Source organism: Neolamprologus brichardi, chromosome 18, assembly GCF_056152115.1.
Source record: "Neolamprologus brichardi isolate AB-2024 chromosome 18, ASM5615211v1, whole genome shotgun sequence".
Lineage (NCBI taxonomy): Eukaryota > Metazoa > Chordata > Actinopteri > Cichliformes > Cichlidae > Neolamprologus > Neolamprologus brichardi.
Window position 1 is genome coordinate 25,416,450 of NC_142121.1, and position 19,325 is coordinate 25,435,774.

The window sequence follows — 19,325 nt, forward strand, 5'->3', positions numbered from 1 at the left end:
GACAGAGGAGAAAGACCTTTGCAGAACAAAGAAAGGTTCTGATAAGGAAGCGCTTGCTGGTGACACTCTGCCTTTTCTTCTAACTACAAAGAGACCATCTGCCCCTGCTGGCTCGTCCGAATTGTCCTCTTCTCTTGACTCATTTCAGATATGACGAAAACACCAAAGACATTTGGAAAAAAAAAACACAGGCGCGAAACAGGGGGCAGTTTTTGAAGTGGGTTGCATTGGAGTGATGAAAGTGACAATATTGAAGTTGCAGAGTTGAGCGAGCTTGTAACATAGGGTTAGGCTGAAGAGCTCAGAAGGAGTAAGCAAAGTAACCTTGACAAGAGCAGCTACATTTCACCCAGACTTACTCTCTTTTTAGGGTGCTTGAGGTGTCAAAAGGCTGCTTAAATTAATAAAAGAAAAGAAAAACCAAATTCTACAGTATAACGGTATACATCATTATAGAGTTGGCTGATTCTCGTAAGTAGTGCTTTTGTGTGTCTTCGCCTGTGCGTGCATGTGTGTGTGTCGAAAAGAGCTGGAAGCCATGCAGAGGTATGAGACAGATGTGCGTGCCGGTCATTACTGTAATCGCTCCATTTACTTCATCTACCCTGGGAGGGACATCTGGTCAGCACCATCTGGACACACACAAACCATACATGGCAAGCGCCATCCGTGGTGGGGTTTCATGGGTAGACAGCCAGCAACAGGAGGAAAGCTTCAAAATGGTCATTACATATGTGTGTATGTCTGACAGTGTACGCATTAGCCATCTCTGTCACTGTCTCAGTTTCTCTCCCAATGACTTCCTTCTCACTGAGTTCACGTCTTCCTTTTTTCTCATCTCGAGCCTCCTCTTTCATACATTTCTCAGCCTCCCCTGAGTCCGACTGCTTCTGAAATGAATCCGTCGATTTTGCCCAGAGACTAAAATGCAAAATGAAAAAAGCCACGGTGAGTAGTACCAAAGTGCAGTTGTCTGAGACTCCTACAGTGCCCGAGGAGATGATGGTCATCATTTTCTAAGTGCGTGTGTTTGTGTGTGTGTGTGTGTGTGTGTGTGTGTGTGTGTGTGTGTGTGTGTGTGGATGCGCGTGACTGAAAGATACACAAACCTCGAGCTCATCTACATGTAATTTCCTCCTGGGTGAGGACAGGGAAAAGCGTGATGAGGACAGGAGTAGAAGGAGCGGTTGAGAAGCGAGGCAGAGAGTGAGCCCAGCTGAAGCTCAAGAACGGCAGCCTGATTGTCAAGCAACACGTAGCCATGGCAACGACAAATGGGGAGAGCAATGAAAAGAGGTACAGAAACAGCGGAGGGAAAAAAAGAAATGGGGGAGATGCTTCAGGTTAAAACTACATTGCTCAGAGATTTAAAAAGGAAAGAATTTAGCTGCTTTCTTACGCTACACTGGAGACTAATGTTACATCCACTCACAGGTGATATTTCAGTTACAGTCAAGAGCACGGAGATTAAATATTGCCTGGGGATACTTCTTCCATGTGGTCTTACCCTTCCAGTTTAGATTGCTCAGCAGTGTTCAGTAGTACACTTTAATATTTATCCCTAAGTGCGTATCTCTTTTCTGCTGTTGTGCTCTTCTACTCCTTCATCCCTCCATTCTCGCTTTCATTTGTATTCTGTGTGCTTACTGCCTCTCCTCATTCTCCAGCCCGCCATACACCCTTTTTTCCTCCTTTGTCTCTCCGTTGGTTCCCTCTCCCTTATTGCCCAAAGATCTCTTTTTCTGGCCTCCATCCCCTCCAACCCTGCAGAGAAGAGCTGACATTGGGCATGAGGTCAGAGAGATGGGCAGTCATGCTCCTGCTGTCAGCCGGCTCAAATGGGCTTAGATACAGTGTGTGGAGAGACCTAAGGGACACCCTCACTAGCCTTCGGCACTGGCTTGGCATATACAGACACACACACACACAACCCCTACACATTCAATCACACATACATACATTAATACCAACAAAAACGTCACCTTCACTTGTAACAAGGACATTCATTCAAGCTGCACATATAAAATGAGCGTGTGAAAGCCCATACATGAAAGCACACACATGGTTTTACTCACACAAACACAGTGAGACGTGGAATAACAGATTACAGAAAGGACAAATTCCTTTGGAGAGCAGTGGATTATTGGCTGTTAAAAACACACTTTTGAAAAATAGAGATATAAACCTCCATGTGTCATATGCATATACCATGAAAAAAAAAGTAATTAAAGTAAAATATTAATTAAACTTCATTATATCTTTTCAACCAGCCTTCTGTTCAAAGAACGCTTGTGTCATCTATTGGTGGACATTACATTGCCATAAGTACCTATAAGGTTAGCACCGCACTGAAATGTCAGACTCTCCAGTCAGCTCATTTGAAATTGGGATATGATTACATCTTTGTATTAATGTTAAACTCAGAAATTGCAGGATCTTTAAAAGGGTAATCATTGCTGTGGTATTTTAAGTAACACAGTTAGAGAAATGTCCCATTTTTCCACATTTTTACACAAATTGCATAACATATATAATAGGATGTCATGGCTAGGGTCACTTTGGATTACAGAAAGAAGGATGCTGTCAGAAGCACTGTACCAAACTGCCCCCAGGTGGCAATGATACACATTGCAAAGGTTAGATGAAGAGGACATAAACAAAGCTTTTGATAAATTAGTCGAATGGATATTTTGCTCTGTATTTTGCTTTATTATTAGAATAAGAAACTCTTTAGGGAAAGCTGTACAGTATGTTTTGTTTCCCTAAGACACACCTATAATATAAATTACATCATTTGAGTTTCTTAATAATATTAAGCTCATCACACGTCAACATATATGTATATTAAAGTGAAACATTACCTGCACTGGAGTAGTTGTTGCAGTTGGGCCTCCTCTGAAGGCTCAGGTTACAGGATAGGATTGCAGGGCACACAGGCTACATAAATGGCCACCTCCATTCAGGTTAATGAAGGCAGTCTGTAGTGGTTCGTCACCTGCCCTTCAAGAAGTGTATCACTTTTCATAGCTGGAGAAGAGAGAAGGAAAAGTTTGTTGAGTAGAAAGAGCTCATCCATGTTATGTGCTGGAAAATACCTGTTTATAGCTTCATAGGTTATTATAGATATTTGACAAGAAGGACTGGTAAGTACATACCTGTTACCTCACTGTAGGAGATACTCTTTTCTTATTTCACATTCCTCTACACATTTTTGTGTCCTTCCTGCCCGCCAAGAGCTTCATGGCTGAAGCCACCAGCATGAGAAGCAGCAGTGGAGGTTTAGGCAGCGGAGGGGCTGGGGGAGTGCGTGCCTCCCAGGAGCCAACTCTCAAAGCCGGGGTGGTTTTGTCAGATGAGAGAGTGGACTTCCTTCGGGAGCAGGCCTTCTATGTGCTGAGAGTGAAGACAGATAAGTGGAACCGCTTCATTGGTGCTGATGAGAACCAGAAGATTATACTGGATTTTCTGGACCACATCTGGACTAACAGGCTGCTGCTCTTCACCGGACCTGGAGGGACACTGCATGCAGGGGATGCTCAAGTAAGATAAATGCACAGAAGGACAATGATAAATGTATATGTATACAGATAAAAGTGATGAAAAATTCAGGCAGCTGCTTTTATAAATGTTGTTTTCATCTCCCCACCCAGAGTCACTTTGGTAGGTATATAAAATTCTAAAATCAGTCTTGAATAAATATTTAATAGAGCATAAACTGTTTATACTAACATCTCTGAGGTAAAGATAAGAGGAACAGTTATGATACACATATTTTAACAATCTTTAGTGAATTTAGTTTGTATACGTGACAAAAAAGCTGGCATACAGGTACACAGGTGTTTAACAGAAACTCCTGGATTTGTAATCTGCACTCCATCTAATAAACACATTTTTCTGAAATAAGTCGCTACTTATTTCTAGTGCTTTCAATGTTCTTGAAAGCATTCCCACTGTTTTTTCATCTGTGAAGTCGTCCCCGCCATGGAAGACCAAGCTGCTGTGTGTCCTAAAGAAGGGCGTGAAGAGAATTTCCCGAGAAGGATTCAGGCACCAGTTCAAGCTGGGAGAAGTACCTGGATACCCAATGGAGCACCTGCCTGTTGTCATATCTGAGGTTGGGTAGTGTGTTCAGGTGTAGGATGTCTACAAGTGCACAATTTCATATATGTTGACTGTGGATACAAAGTTTTCTGGTTTACAGTTTTTCTGGTAAGTTCTGTGTGTGTGTCTTTGTGTAATTTGTGTGCGTGTATAGCTACCTTATGAACACCTCTTCATACAGGTGCTGGTGTGTGTGCTATCCAACGGTCTCAACCACGAGTCCTGGCCGAGGGTTGTGTCTGATGACATCCACAGGCACCTGGAGAAGCTGAGGAGCAAGGTGGTCACTCTGAGAGGCCGAGCCGAGGGGCGAACACTGCTGCCCCTACCCCTGTACGTGGAGAGGGCACGACCTCAGGACATTGTGCTAAGGTCGGTGGTGTCACAATACACAGACAACCAAATTACAGCTGAGAATGTTGGGGATTTTTAACGTGTTGCGGTGGCTTTGAATGGTGTCTCCGAATTATTCGGTTATTTTTAATTATAATTTATAATTGTAAAACGTTTCATTTGCCGCCCTTATTTCAGGATGGAAAGGGGCGGGGCATGGGGAGCATTTGGTAAACAGGCTGTTTTCTGGTCAAGTTCGTCGATGGAAATGTTCCGTTTGTCAGACATATTACAAGAAAAGTGGGCGTCCTTGTGTTTTACAAGAAACAAGACAAAAGACGGGATTCAGAAAGTGAAAAAGCAGGGTCAGCTGTCATATTTGTTTTCTCCCTGAGTCAAGTTTAGACAAATTGCTGCACAGTGGCGGAATGTTTTTCTTTCATGTTAGCTAAAGTTTACCTTGAGACCTTGAGGAACTTGGAAAACGCCTTCAACACAGGAGCGTCAGCTAAGCAGCTATGTCTGACAAAGTTTAAGCAGTGGAGTTAAGTCATTAGGCAAGTTAGCGCAAAAGCCCTACAGTAACTCGTTTTATTTCTGATATTAGCTTAATAGTGAAGAGTGAGGGTTTACATACTTGGCTATTGTCAGACTTTTGAAGAATGTATGGAGTAAGAGGTAATTGAATAATGTAACATGGCATAACCTTTAAAAAGAACTAGTGCGTAAAGGCACTGGTAAACGCTGGTTGGCATTTACAATGTCCTAGAGAAATAATATACAGTACCTCATTTGTAGCGTTCGTATTGTACGTATAGCTTCAGTAGCTCACTTCTATTTTTATCCAGACTGATTGCTCTCACTCTGTCCCTCTCAGCCACACTGGATGGCCACTGGACCGTGGCTTGTTATACTCTATAGAAACTCTGATTGTGCAGTGGTCCGGACAGATATGGAGTGTGCTGAAGAAAGACTCTGGTATGATGCTGCTTCAGGGAAACCACCCAGGCCCCAGCGTGGAGCTTCAGTTCTGGGCAGCTCAAAGGGAAAACCTGCTGGGCATCCAGTCACAAGTATGACGTTATAAAATAAGTATAAAACTTGTGTTATTCATTAGTTAAAAAAGAACAAAAAACCTTATTTTCTGTAATGTATGTTAAATGTTTATTAAATGTGTCCAAAGTTAAATAACAGTAGAGGTATATAAAAGTATAAAAGTCGTCCCCGTGAGCCAAAGCTCAGCCTCCAGATTGCTCTGAATAGTGAGTTTCCACTTGTTATTTTCTATTGCTGCAAGGAGCTGACATCAGCTCCTCCTGGATTTCTTTATATAGTCATCTGCTACAGGTACAGCCACCTTTAAAGTACAGACAGCACAGCTCACAAGCAATGGCAGACTTCTGGAGAATGATCATCCAGAAGGGACGTTTAAGGGGAAGGTTAAAGAGTCAGCTTGTTTCAGTCCATTTAAAGAGCTGTGAATCATGCTGGGGTGCTCTAGTGGAATCACAATATACAGGAAGGAAACCTGACACCTAATGATATTTTACTTAATATTCATTGTATGTGATGCTTAATGTTGAGATGTGTCCCTGTGTCCACCAATACAGATGAACAGAGAGGGCAGCAATGACGAAAGTTGTCAATGTAGTACAAAACCTGTACATTTATTATACTCTTGAAATAATAAATCGATGCGAGCTGAATGTGCATGTTAATATGAGATCCTTGGTTCCAGATCCGCAGCACCAAAGTGGAGCAGATCATGGAGATTCTGAGAAGAGTCAAGAGCAGTTACTACTCCGCCTTCAAGGACGTCTGCGTCAAAGTCAATGAGGGTAGATCAGCATTACTTCTCGTTCATCGGGGCTTTAATTTGTTTTGTCATCATGTCATGAGTATGACAGCTCCAGTTCCCATTTAGTTTAATTTAAGAAACAGATCAAGCATTAATTTTTCTTTATGCTTACTGAACCCAGAATTTTACAGCACTGTTACCCTAACAGAACCTTTTTTTCCTATATTTTGCCTTTTCATTGCATTTTCTGTGTCATCATGCTCATTTAACAATCATGGGAAGTGCAGTTATCATGTTTACACTGGTGCTAAATAAATGTAATCAGAGATCACACCTTTTAGAGCACCATAAATGCCCCATTATGTTCACGTTATCGACTGATACTTGTGGATGTAATTATCACAGCCGTGCTGGAAGCAGAAGACATAGATCTGTATCTACGCCCTCTAAGGAGACTGATTACAAACTTGGAGGAGAAGAGTTTTCCACAGGTGGATACACTATTACCTCCTCTTTTTCACACGCTCTGCCTCATCTGGAGTCATTCCCAGTACTACTGCACTCCTCAGCGAATGGTGGTGCTCCTGCAGGAGTTCTGCAACCTGATCATTGAAAAGGTACAGGTGATGCATGTCTGTGCACATGTGATGAAAAGGAGACGAAGGAAGAGGAATTAAAAATTTATCTCTGTAACGACTTTGTGTCTGAATACAGGCCTTTGCCTATTTAATCCCTGAAGAGTTGTTTAAGATGGAGCTTGAGGAAGGGATGGAGAGAGTACAGATAAGCATCTCAGTTCTGCGCACCTTCAAGAAATTGTTCCACACTTACCGCGAGCAGATCCCAAAGTATTACAAACACTCACAGAGCATCAAGCTGTGGGACTTTCCAGCGAAACTTGTGTTTCAACGCTCAGATTGCATCATGGAAAGGCTTCTTATGATCGAGGTCTGTATCTTGTTTTTCCAGGAAAATTGAAAAATCGACATCTCTCACTCCTATAAAGGAGGGAGTATTTTTTTAATCAAGTAAATCTGCATGAAAATGCATATTTTTGAACTTTAGCTCCACGATGCTGATCCATCACCGTCTTTTCTCATTTCACTCGTAGGAACTTTTTGCAACAGCACTGGACTTTCTGAAGCTGGAGAAAATTGAATTAGGTGGATCCAGAGGGAAAATCTTAAGTGAGATGGTCTTCAGCATGAGTGAGGAGTTTCATGACCGCTGGCGGACCCTTAGAGAGAGCAAATATGACCCCTTGGACTGCACTAATGACGTGAGAGCTACTGAGAGAGTTGCCGTTGTTTTTAATATCACGCTGCTCTTTAATTGTGGCATTGGCTGGCACAGGCAAATAATAAAAAATAACAATTATATTTTATTTTTCTGCCCAGCAGTACAATAATTGAAAGGTAGAAAAGCAGAGTAGTTGCTAAGCAACACACAAGAACGAGTGGCAGGAGTCATTATTAGTCAGCGCATCAATATTTAATTTACTGGATATTTTACAACAGTTTCCAGCGTGGCTCAGAACAGGAACTCGATCAGAAATTGATCTGTGTTATAATATATTTCTCTCAAGTATGTGTTAATCCAGTCAATACTGATTAAATGAGTTAAGGAGGAATTTTATGGAATGAAATTGTCTAATAATTTAAATTGAATCAAAGCTTTTTAATCACAAAAGCCTCTCAAAATACCCATCATTTCCTCTCTAATGCCTTCTCAGGATTTTGTGAACCACTACAGGCGTTTCTTGGAGCAGAACAAAGATTTTGACCAAAGGCTGGGAACTGTCCTCAATTTGGCCTTTCAGCACTCCAAAAACCTGAAGTCAGCCTTTAAGGTAGGCCGGTTACTCCTCTAAAAGTCATTTAGTAGTTTGCTTAAAGTAGCAAGTGTACGACATTTAGCAAGTTAACATAATAGCATCATTTGGTTGTTTTGGGGGATTTCAACTAGTGGTGTGTACATGTTTTGTGCCTTGAATGTACAAAATGTCACAAAGCTGCTGTTGTTCCGTCTAGCTGTTGAAGATTTTTGGCACCCTGCTTGAGAGACCCAGAATCCACCAGCTGTTTTCACCTAATTACAGTGTGCTGTTGGACATGTTTAGCCAGGAAGTAGGCCACTGCCAGTTTATACTTGATCAACACAAAGATGGGGTGAGACAGATTGAAATTATGTTCCTAATTACTTACACACATTTGCTTCACAATACGCCACGATTCAGCTGCCGTATTTTACGCGTGTTATTGTGTGTTATGAGTGTTTTATGTGTGTATTAATTGACTGTTTGATCAAGTTTAGCAATTTAAAACACTTCATTTTTGTCTTAGCAGTGAGTTTTATAATGTCTCTGGGTACCTGGGTTTTTCCTGCATACATAATTTGATTTTCAGTTGCCCCAAAGAGATTTTAGACTGAATTTTTTTTAAAAAAAATTACAAGGGTTGTAATTAAGATTACAATGCTTGGCTATTATTTTTAATAACCGTCTTACTGAAGCACATTAGGCATTTTTTAAATCAAATAACCAGACATCTTTGTTTAAGCACATGTGCGCTTATTACATGTTTTCATTTACAGTTATTATATGTTTATATGTTTACGATGTAGGTTGTCTGACACACAGGAAAAACAAAATGATGAGATTTCATTTGGGATTGTTCTGTGTCTTCAGTTTTTGGACCCAGCACAGTGCTGTGACACACAAGACACTGTGAGAGAAATAAAGTTAACACCAGCTGGTATTCACAAAATAAATGGCACTGCTAATAAATACATTTCCTGTATACTGGGAGCTTAATTTAAATAATATGAATATTATTAAAAATATGTAAACAGAGCCTTTGCACACTTGCATATAAATGTAAACATCCACAGCTCACTGCTCTTACACCCAGCGAGGACAGTGTCGTTAATTACAGTGGAAACACAGTGCTGTAACAGCTGCTTCATAAATAGTTTGCATGCATTACATGTTAATTGTAGCCACAGCAGAAGATTTGAGATGACACAAATGGCACTGGGGTCCACATACGTCAATGTGAGAGTGTTAACTCAAAGTGATTTGAAAGATTAAGTTGTCACCCAAAGGGAATGAAACCTTGTGTTGCAGCTGCAGTCAGGTTTTGCGGTCCTGGGAAAGAATATGCCTCAAGTGGCCGGTAACCTCAAATGGTCGCAGGAGCTCCGAAGCCGGATTCTGACTCACAGGAGTAACCTCTGCCAGCTGCCCCACATGTAAGAACCTACCTAATAAACACAATAAGGATGATTTTAGAGTATTTTTTGTTGCAAAGCACTTGGTTATTAATCACTAAGGGTATTAAATCAATAAAATGTTACCTTCCTCAGTTGACATACATGGGTTTTGAAACCCAGCAGATCCATTGATGTTATTATTATAATTTGCAGTAACCGAAAAAAGTTTAAAAATATATCTTGTGTCCATTGATTATTTAAAGATTTAAAAACAACATCAAACATTCAAGGCTTTAAGCAGTCAGCTGCAACTAATATTTCAGATTCTTGTACCCTGTATTTAATCATCTGACTAACTATGTGTACCTAAAATATGTATTTTCGTTATAAACACTTTTTTTCTTGCATTTAGCATATTCATTACAAGAATTTATTTATTTTACTGTTTCTGCCAAATGTTTACAGGATACACATGACTTATACTTCACTTGCTGTATAATTCTTTTCCTGCATTATCTCTTTCTTTCTCCGTCTCTCTCTTCCAGGCCCCTGGATTGTGCAGAGGCACAAGATGTCCTCCAGAGGTGTGAACACGTTCTTGAGGTTTTGGACCAGCGTGATGAGGAGATGTTCTTAGAGTGGACCGAGGGGCTTGAAGAAATCTGTGAAACACACCTCAAGGAGCCACTGTTGGCACTGGATAGTGAAACTGGCTTCTTCCAGGTCAACTTCAGTCCTGCTGTAAGCCCAAAGACGATTGATTTTTGAACAGACTTTAGATATTCCATAGATATATGGAAGATATTCCATAGAGGTAAAGGTGAAAATCTAAAAGTCACAGTCATTTTGACTGTATGAGTTCAGAAGTGAAATGACTTGTCAGACTGCTTCTTTAAGCTCTGCGGGAGGGAGATCGAGAAAAATTCAAGGTTTTGTGAAGAAAACCTGCTAGTATCAAATTGAGCTCATAGAGTGTTTTTCTCTGCTAAATCATTATTCAAACTAGTGTCTCTGTCTGCATTTCCTTCAACTCAAGGTTAATAAACCCACATTTTTGTCCACTAAACTCACTTTGTGAAACATTCCCCAGAAGTAGCAACAGCAGTTTGATACACAGATGAAGTATATTTTATTAGTATAATTAATCACCATGGGAGGAAACAATGGATACACATAAATATAAAATATGAGAAGGTGTTTGGTGCAAATTTTAGAAGTAACTGATATCTTTTCCAAAATCATGCACTATAATCTATGGAAATCAGATTGTACTTTCTTTGTTGTCACTCTCCACAGTTAGCATCTGTGCTAAGAGAAATGAAATATCTGGGCATGCTGAAGACCCAAAACATTCCCCAAGCAGCTCTTCATCTCTATTCTAAACGAGAGAGACTACACCTGGTAGGTCATTAACCCTCAAGCAGTTTACTGGACTTGACAGCTTTCTTTAGAAAGCATGTTTTTTAGAAATATGTTGGGGTTTTAATGATGCATTTTATTATGCAGTACACACAAACGCTGACTTTGGTGACCCAGTGGTACAACCAGCTCCACAGCACCATCCTAGCTGTAGAGCTGGGAATGGTCAAAGATGAGATGGATGGGATGAGACGACAGCTGAATCCGGCCCTCCGGGAAGTGACATGGGCTCAGGATGACCTATGGGACTACATTCAGAGTACACGAGACCTGGCACAGGTACTGAAAATGTGCAGGAAATGTTGTATTGAACTTATAGCAAACAAAAAGATGCAAGGCAGTGCCTGCATTAATGGGTGAGTTTTCCTGTAAATGTGTTGGTTGACACTATTTTGCAGCATATTTAAATAATTTTCCTTTTTTAAGTAGAATAAGCACTGTCTCTGTCAACATTTGGGCTGATTTATTAAAAAAAGCCAGCAGTCGCCTATCTGCATGAAACCCCAGAATCCTCTGTGTGTGGGCCAAGCTAGTTTTCTTAATTATAGCCCTATCTCAGAGCGCTTCAACTCTACAGCAAGCACTTGAAAAACAAAAAGCAACATGATGCCGGAAACATAATTATTGCCTGTAATTGTTGCTCCTTTTTTTTGCCATCGCCAGAGCATTTCTAGTCGTGTCCAGAAGAGCAAAGCTAATGTGGAAGCCATCCAGGCCTTGATGGGTAAATTCAGCAGCCGGGCTTTCATTACTAGAAAGAGTCGTGATTCTACTCTCCTCGTTTTCGCTGACATTGAAGAGAGTGTTTCCAAACAGCATGCTCTCATTACTAGTACAGGGGAGCAGATACACAAACTACTGCAGGTATATTCATCGTATTAATCTCCATGCTGGAGAGATGCTGTGCACACATTGCAAATGTTAACACAACCCATATTCATGTGTGTGTTTATTTGGTGTTTAAACTTTTCATTCAACACATAATTTTCAGGAGAACCAGTCTCTCCTCAGTGTGACGGATCTTGACAGCAGTGAGTGGCAGGCCTATACTGAGTATGTTGACAGGATGATCCTGGCAGGCTTCACCAGCGCAGTACGCTGCTCTCTGCAGTACCTCATGGACAATACAGATGCAGCTCAGCGTATTACACCTCTGTTTGAAGTCCAGTTGGTTCTCAACAGCAATGAGATGACCTTTGACCCTTCATTAGACTTGAGCCACACTGGTAACTTCTATGATATTGTGGATAAGATGGTGGGCAACATTACAAGCATGGCTTCCCTCATTCCTAGAGTGGCAAGTCACAAACAGCTGAGTAACTACCAGGTACCACACAGATTAGATTATAAATGCATATACATATACGTACATATATTTCCATGTAAACAGACCCTTATCATAAGCAATCTTGCAGTGTGACATTAATGAAATGGAGGATTTGTCAGACATGTGCCACATAATCCGCTCACGGGCACGTGCATCTGTCGCTAAGGTTAGTGACATTTTTTTCTGGTCACATATGGAAGATTATTTTATGAAGTTTACAGGCGAATAGTTGTGAAAGTGTTTATTTACAGGTCAGGGAGTACCAGGCATCATTTTCTAGCTACCGCTACCTCTGGACTGATGACAGGTCAGCTGTGTGTGGCTGTTTCTGATTTGTTTTTATTGTTAGCAGGTACAGAAATAATTTTTTAATTGTCTCATATGTTCACAGGTCTGAATTTATGAGACAGTTCCTACTTTATGGACATGCGTTAAGTACAGAGGAAGCTGAGCTGTATGCCGACTACGAACTAAAAAAGAACCCACCCACCCTGGACAACTTTAAAGAACAAGTGTGTTCAACATTTGTGATCCATTTATGCTGTACCATTGGTTTATTTCACTCACATTTGGAAAGCAATACAACAATAATAACTGAATTATTCATTATTTCAGATCAATCTGTTTGAGTCTCTGTATGTGCGAGTGAGCAAAATGGAGGACCGAAGGGTGTTTTGTGGTTGGCTACAGCTAGATATCAGACCCTTCAAGCACACACTGATGAATGTCATTAAAAAGTGGAGCTGGATGTTCAAAGAGCACCTTCTTAACCACGTGAACCAGAGGTCAGACACATAAAAGTCAAAATAATTATTTAAAAGACATTTTTCAAAGCCAGTCCTCTGAAACCTCACTTCATCTCCCTTCTTATCTATTTAACAGTGTGAGGGAATTGTCCCAGTTTGTCCAGGACACAGCATGTGGCCTTTCTACCAAGGTGTCAGATGGCGATTATGCAGGCCTTGTGAAAATCATGGGACACCTCATGGCCATACGAGACAGACAGATCAGCGACGAACAGCACTTCAAACCGCTCAAGTCTACCGCTGAACTTCTAAAGACCTACGGACAGCAGCTTCCAGAGAGTGTCTGCACACAGCTAGAAGTGTGAACCAATTCAAAAACACACATTTTTTCATTTATCATAGGCGATATGTACAGTTATCAGTGCTTCTTTCCCACACAACACAGGAGCTGCCGGAAAAGTGGAAAAGTGTCCGAAAAATTGCCTTCACGGTCAAACATGAGGTGGCACCGCTACAGTCAAATGAGGTTTCAGTTATCCGCAGGAAATGTGTTCGGTTTGAGGTGAGGCTTTGTGCGATTGGGGTAGGATGTCAGTCTGGCAAAGAGCTCAATATCTGACACATAAAACTTCTTTCCTGCATTATATATGAAACCCACACAGTGTCTGTAAAATGGAAAAAGGTGGAGGCAGATATGCATTAATCCTTAATTTGCTATGATTTTATACTTTAGGTCAAACAGCATGAGTTCAGAGAACAATTTCGTTCAGAGTCAATCTTTAAAATCAGTGTGGAGGAGCCATATAAGCTTATTGATAAGGTGAGCAGGGGGCACATTTCTTTTAGTGTCTGTTAAAGGAGAAATCTTAACAGTACTTCTTTCAAATGTAGTACACAGTGTGTGATTAAAGAAAATTTAAATAACATCAAAATCGCCTGCAGTGTAATCGAGGCGTAGCTACGATGGAGATGGAAATGAAGAAGTTGCAGGACACAGCTGATCTGTTTGAGGTCAGCTTCCCAGAATACAAGCAGCTGCGGCAGTGTCGCTCTGACATCATACTTGTCAAAGCAGTATGGGATATGGTCGTCTTTGTAAAGGTACGGTTGAACTACAGAAAGTTGGGATGGTGTGTAATATGTAAATAAAAACAGGCAGTGATTTACAAATTTACAAATATCACAAATCCATATTTTATTCTCTGTTGGACACAGAAAACATTTCATGTCATTAACTGAGGTGTGTGGCAGGCAGAGAGTGGACAGCTTTTATTGTGCTGGCAAAAAACAGAAATAAAAAAGCTAAATAATGTGGACAGTGATGGGGTTGTAACAAACTAACTAAACAGACTGACAGAGACTACACACCATTTGGGTAGACACGACAAAGAACAGAGAGATGCAGAGAGTATATAGACAGAAGGGAATTAAGGCAGATTGAACACACCTGTGAACACAGCTGAACAGAATCTAAATAAAGAGACACAAGAAGCAAAACTGAGACAGAGACAGGAGCTTGATGCAGGGACCAGAGCTAAACATACATGGAAACATAACTGACTGGGGAGACAAAAGGATAAAACACAGAAGATTATGGGCACAGGAAAGCATAAACATGAAGAATAGGAAGGAAGACATATTAACTTGGAACGGAGATTGGGAAACCAGGTAGAACCCAGGAAGACCAGAGAGACCAGGGAGACAGAAAGCGTTGAAAACACTGAGATACTGATGACACGATATGTAGATGAGACTAGGGCAGACCAGGCACAGAAAAGGGTACTCACGTAATCAAGAACCACGAAGTAGAAATATAAATAATGACAACTCATAGGCACTAGGAAATACTGAAGTCACGACTAACTAATACAGAACGAAAACCCTGAAAATCTTTTAATTCAAAAAGAATGAATCACAAAACTCAAAATAGATCACAGCAGCATTTCTGGATCATGCTCACATGTGGCCTCTTCTTTGCATGATAGAGCTTTAACCTGTGTTGGTAGATGGCACAGTGAACTACACTCACAGAAATGGATTTCCATGTAACAAACATTCTTTCAAGTTGAGGAACATTATTCTGAAAGTGTTGCATAATTTCTAAACACTTTATTTACATTTTACACAGCATCCTGCCTTTTGGAATTGGGGCTGTAAATACAAATATGCTATTTTTTTAATACAAGGCAGGGTCTCCATAGTGGGTCACTGCATGCAAAATAATCAAATGATGCACTTAATCTCCTGCAAATCCTAGACCAGTATAGAGGATTGGACAAAGACTCCATGGAAAGAGATCAACGTTGAGCAGATGGACATGGAACTCCGGCGGTTTGCTAAAGTACAGTATAGCACTCTTCTCTGGATAAATACTTGAACTTTGATTCAGTTTAACTGTTTCATGTTTGAAACAAGAGTACCTTTTCAGTAACTGTGAGTATGTCTGTCGTCTGTTGAAGGAGATGAAAATGCTGGATAAGGAGGTGCGTGTGTGGGATGTCTATATGGGTCTTGAATCAACAGTGAAAAACCTATTGACTTCTCTGAGAGCTGTCAACGAGCTGCAAAACTCAGCTGTCAGGGAGAGACACTGGCAACAGCTTATGAACACCACTGGGGTAGGGGAATATCTGTGCTGCTGCTGCTGCTACACAGTCTCTCATACCATCTGCTGTGCCATTTTTCCTTTTGTTTGTTTGTCTGTGTGTCAATGAGATTACCCAAAAGTTACAAGTCCAAATTTCATTAAACTTGGTGGCGGAGTGGAGAATGTGTAAGAGAACAGCCCATTAAATTTTGGTCCTCATACAGTTTTTTTTTCTTTAAATTTGTTAGCGCTTTGGTCTTGGCAGAGGACTGTGCCCCAAGTGCTCTTCTTGTTCAGTAACTTTTCATCAGTTTTACTCATGGTATATTATACTTGCCACTCTGTGGGGGTTAATCCATTCGTTTGGCTGTAGTTTTCATGCAGTGTGCTCTCAATGTTCTGCAGACACTTCTCTGGATTTGATGAACCCAGTTATCTGAAATTTGATCACACCCATAGTCTGCTTTTGTTTTTAAATCTTCAGGTTAGGTTTGTGATGGGTGAGGGCACCACCTTGGGGGACCTGCTGGAATTGCAACTTCATCGTGTGGAGGATGAGGTTAAAAACATAGTAGACAAGGCTGTGAAAGAAATGGCCATTGAGAAGGTAAGACGCCAGACCAACCAATTACTGTGTGATATATCTTGTAGTAGAGGATTATTGATGGATGGATAATTTAATTACTTAAGCACTCACTAGACTTTCATCATATTCTTAGAACAGATATTTATGAGCAGATTAAAAAAGCTGAACTCACAATTAATGATACACAAATAGGAATGAGCCAATGTTAACAAACACTTTAGCTTGTTTTTTGGTTGTCTTTAAATGACAGGCGTCTTTGTGAAATAACTTATCTGTCTTTGGTTTTTAGGTTTTGGCAGAGATAACCCAGACATGGAGCATTATGTCGCTGTCCTATGAGACTCATGCCAGCACAGGAACCCCTCTGCTCAAAGCAGATGAGAATCTGATAGAGACGCTGGAGGACAACCAGGTGTGCCTGCCTGCTGCAGAATATGATATGCAGTTTGCTTTATTCTTTCAAAATGCAATATTAACACCCCAGCGATCCATAATATAGTTTTAGTATGAACGGCTTGGGTTTATTACTGACTCCTCAAAGACTAGTTATATAAATGCATAGGCAATGGGGAATATAAAAAATGTTCATGCAATTTCAAGAGCAGCTCATCAGGGCTTCTTTGTACAAATTGCCATTTAAAGTTACTGCTTCATTTCTTTTCAGGTGCAGCTGCAGAATATCCTGATGAGTAAGTACATAGAGTATTTCCAGGCAGAAGTAAGCGGATGGCAGAGGAAGCTGATGGTGGCAGACCTTGTCATCTCATCTTGGATGTCTGTCCAGAGGACCTGGGCCCATCTTAACAGCATCTTCACCAACAGCCATGACATCCGCTGCCAGCTGGCCAATGATGCTGAACGCTTTCAGGGAATACACGCTGACTTTCAGGTAAATCATACCTCTGCCTACATATAGTGCCGTGCTTGGCTACATATTTTTAGCATGTCTTTTTGCATTTCTCCCTTTATTTCCTTTGATTTATTTGTTTGTGTTAATCAGAGTTTGATGACTGAGGTGGTCCAGAACAGTAATGTAGTAGATGTGACCAACAAGCCTGGCTTCCTGGAGAGCCTTGAAACCTTACAGCAGAGGCTGTCTCTGTGTGAGAAGGCCCTTGCTGAGTACCTGGAGACCAAGAGACTGACATTCCCCAGATTTTATTTTGTCTCTGCCTCCGATCTACTGGAGATTGTGTCTAAGGGGACACAGCCCAGACAGGTGACAGATTACATTTTAATCATGTTTTTCTAGAAAGAATCTATAAAGAGATTGTTAGCACGTTGTGGTTATTTGTACATTATATACCAAAAATATTTCAGTGTTATGGAGTGGAAAAAGGAAAAACACAATAATGAAAGGCAAAAGAAATCTTGTTTTCTTTTTGATTTTTGATCAGAGATCAGGGTCTGTTAACGTCAGAGCTTTGTTAACATCATAGCCTATAAAACCAAACTAAAAATAGTCTGTGTGTCTTTTGAATACACATGTATATTTTTTACAGGTGACCCGACACTTGCTGAAGCTGTTTGACAATATAGCAGATCTTCGCTTCAAGGACTCAGACCGGGCTGAAGGAGGGGGGGAGGAGGGGGAGGCAGTTGCGATAGGGATGTACAGTCGAGAGGGAGAATATGTTTCGTTCTCTGAGCCCTGTGTCTGCGAAGGACAGGTACTGTGAAAACAAAATGCGATTTCTGTTTGTGGAAGTACATCAGCACCGTTTTATTTGAAAAAATATGATATTGCATGCAATTCATTTTTATTTTTTTTATTCAGGCAGAGTGTTGGTTAAGTGCTTTAGAAACCACCATGCGCTGTACAGTTCGAAAGGAGATACAGGAAGCTGTAGCTGCCTATGAGGACAAACCCCGAGACCAGTGGCTGTTTGACTACCCAGCCCAGGTCTGTTCATGCAAAGTCTGTAGATTTACCATTTTAACTTTATAAACATGCAAGCTATCTGTTGTACACCTCTGTTTCCCTTCCATCAACAGGTGGGGTTGACTGGTAGTCAGGTGTGGTGGGCGACAGATGTGGGCATTGCTTTTGAGAGGGTGGAGGAAGGATTTGAGACAGCTCTCAAGGACTACAACAAGAAACAGGTACTTCCATAATGTAAGATTTTATTAGGCTGGTAAGTGATCGTAGCATCATTGTATTTGTCAGTGATGTCTGCTGAATTCTGGTTTTCTAGATCACACAGCTCAACTCGCTAATCCACATGCTGCTTGGCGATTTAACCCCTGGAGACAGACAGAAAATTATGACTGTCTGCACTATTGATGTCCATGCTCGAGATGTGGTCGCCAATCTCATTACTCAAAAGGTACTGCGACTATTAGATATCATTTCAAATGAGTTTTGCATTAGCTGGCAGACCATCCTGATGCTGTTGTATGTCTCCAAGGTGACATCAGGACAGGCATTTGCGTGGCTGTCCCAGTTACGGCATCGCTGGGATGAAGAAATGAGACACTGTTACATTAATATCTGTGACGCTCAGTTCCAGTTTAGCTATGAATACCTAGGGAATACAAACAGACTGGTTATCACTCCACTCACTGACAGGTATGTGCACATACATGTTCTCCTGTAAGCCAAACCTTTGCAGAAGTATACAGAATGCATACATTAGTAATGATTTGAATTCTAAAGGGAGAGACTTAGATATAAGTAAGGGCACGCATAATTAGTAGACTTGCTTTACAACTACAAACAAGGCTGCTTTACTTTAGCACTAAACATCTTAATGCTACAGTCAAGCTGTGCAGAACGTGATAGTAGGCACCAATGCAAAATGTAAGTGCAAAGATTGAGATAATTGTTATTTCAGAATAAAGCACAAATACTAAAATCTTGCATATTTGCTTTTTCTATTCACAATATCCACTATACTCAAATACATTACATCGTTGCTTTAAATCTACATTATTTTCAAATGCACAACTTCAATGAATCCAAATTATCTATTACTTTCTTTCTCCTGTGGTTTAAATCTCAACCGCACCATGACAGGTGTTACATAACTCTGACCCAGTCCCTCCATTTGACTATGAGTGGTGCTCCGTCAGGCCCAGCTGGCACTGGTAAAACAGAGACTACTAAGGACCTTGGACGCTCCCTGGGTATCATGGTATATGTGTTCAACTGCTCTGAACAGATGGACTACAAGGTAACCTGGACTGCACAGATGTTTCTTCTAGTGCCCGTTAATGTC

At 40.8% G+C, this 19,325-nt stretch overlaps 1 protein-coding gene across 1 annotated transcript in view; it reads left to right on the plus strand.

The window, feature by feature from the left end:
• Positions 1-1,261: 1,261 nt before the first annotated feature.
• The window catches only part of dnah9l (dynein, axonemal, heavy polypeptide 9 like), a 39,130-nt gene continuing 21,066 nt past the window's right edge, over positions 1,262-19,325 (plus strand). Inside the window, exons 1-39 of the mRNA XM_087831331.1 lie at positions 1,262-1,296; positions 1,668-1,794; positions 3,235-3,540; positions 3,971-4,114; positions 4,283-4,473; positions 5,086-5,112; positions 5,312-5,507; positions 6,173-6,272; positions 6,638-6,849; positions 6,947-7,180; positions 7,344-7,511; positions 7,965-8,081; positions 8,263-8,400; positions 9,357-9,481; positions 9,988-10,183; positions 10,739-10,843; positions 10,949-11,140; positions 11,525-11,725; positions 11,853-12,188; positions 12,277-12,354; positions 12,440-12,495; positions 12,580-12,700; positions 12,804-12,973; positions 13,071-13,293; positions 13,380-13,496; positions 13,668-13,754; positions 13,877-14,035; positions 15,192-15,275; positions 15,394-15,552; positions 16,006-16,128; positions 16,397-16,519; positions 16,772-16,996; positions 17,108-17,326; positions 17,610-17,777; positions 17,885-18,010; positions 18,103-18,210; positions 18,303-18,434; positions 18,516-18,676; positions 19,124-19,280. Of these exons, the coding sequence (XP_087687457.1) occupies positions 1,262-1,296; positions 1,668-1,794; positions 3,235-3,540; positions 3,971-4,114; positions 4,283-4,473; positions 5,086-5,112; positions 5,312-5,507; positions 6,173-6,272; positions 6,638-6,849; positions 6,947-7,180; positions 7,344-7,511; positions 7,965-8,081; positions 8,263-8,400; positions 9,357-9,481; positions 9,988-10,183; positions 10,739-10,843; positions 10,949-11,140; positions 11,525-11,725; positions 11,853-12,188; positions 12,277-12,354; positions 12,440-12,495; positions 12,580-12,700; positions 12,804-12,973; positions 13,071-13,293; positions 13,380-13,496; positions 13,668-13,754; positions 13,877-14,035; positions 15,192-15,275; positions 15,394-15,552; positions 16,006-16,128; positions 16,397-16,519; positions 16,772-16,996; positions 17,108-17,326; positions 17,610-17,777; positions 17,885-18,010; positions 18,103-18,210; positions 18,303-18,434; positions 18,516-18,676; positions 19,124-19,280 (5,946 nt within the window). The remainder of the gene's footprint in view (positions 1,297-1,667; positions 1,795-3,234; positions 3,541-3,970; positions 4,115-4,282; positions 4,474-5,085; positions 5,113-5,311; positions 5,508-6,172; positions 6,273-6,637; positions 6,850-6,946; positions 7,181-7,343; positions 7,512-7,964; positions 8,082-8,262; positions 8,401-9,356; positions 9,482-9,987; positions 10,184-10,738; positions 10,844-10,948; positions 11,141-11,524; positions 11,726-11,852; positions 12,189-12,276; positions 12,355-12,439; positions 12,496-12,579; positions 12,701-12,803; positions 12,974-13,070; positions 13,294-13,379; positions 13,497-13,667; positions 13,755-13,876; positions 14,036-15,191; positions 15,276-15,393; positions 15,553-16,005; positions 16,129-16,396; positions 16,520-16,771; positions 16,997-17,107; positions 17,327-17,609; positions 17,778-17,884; positions 18,011-18,102; positions 18,211-18,302; positions 18,435-18,515; positions 18,677-19,123; positions 19,281-19,325) is intronic.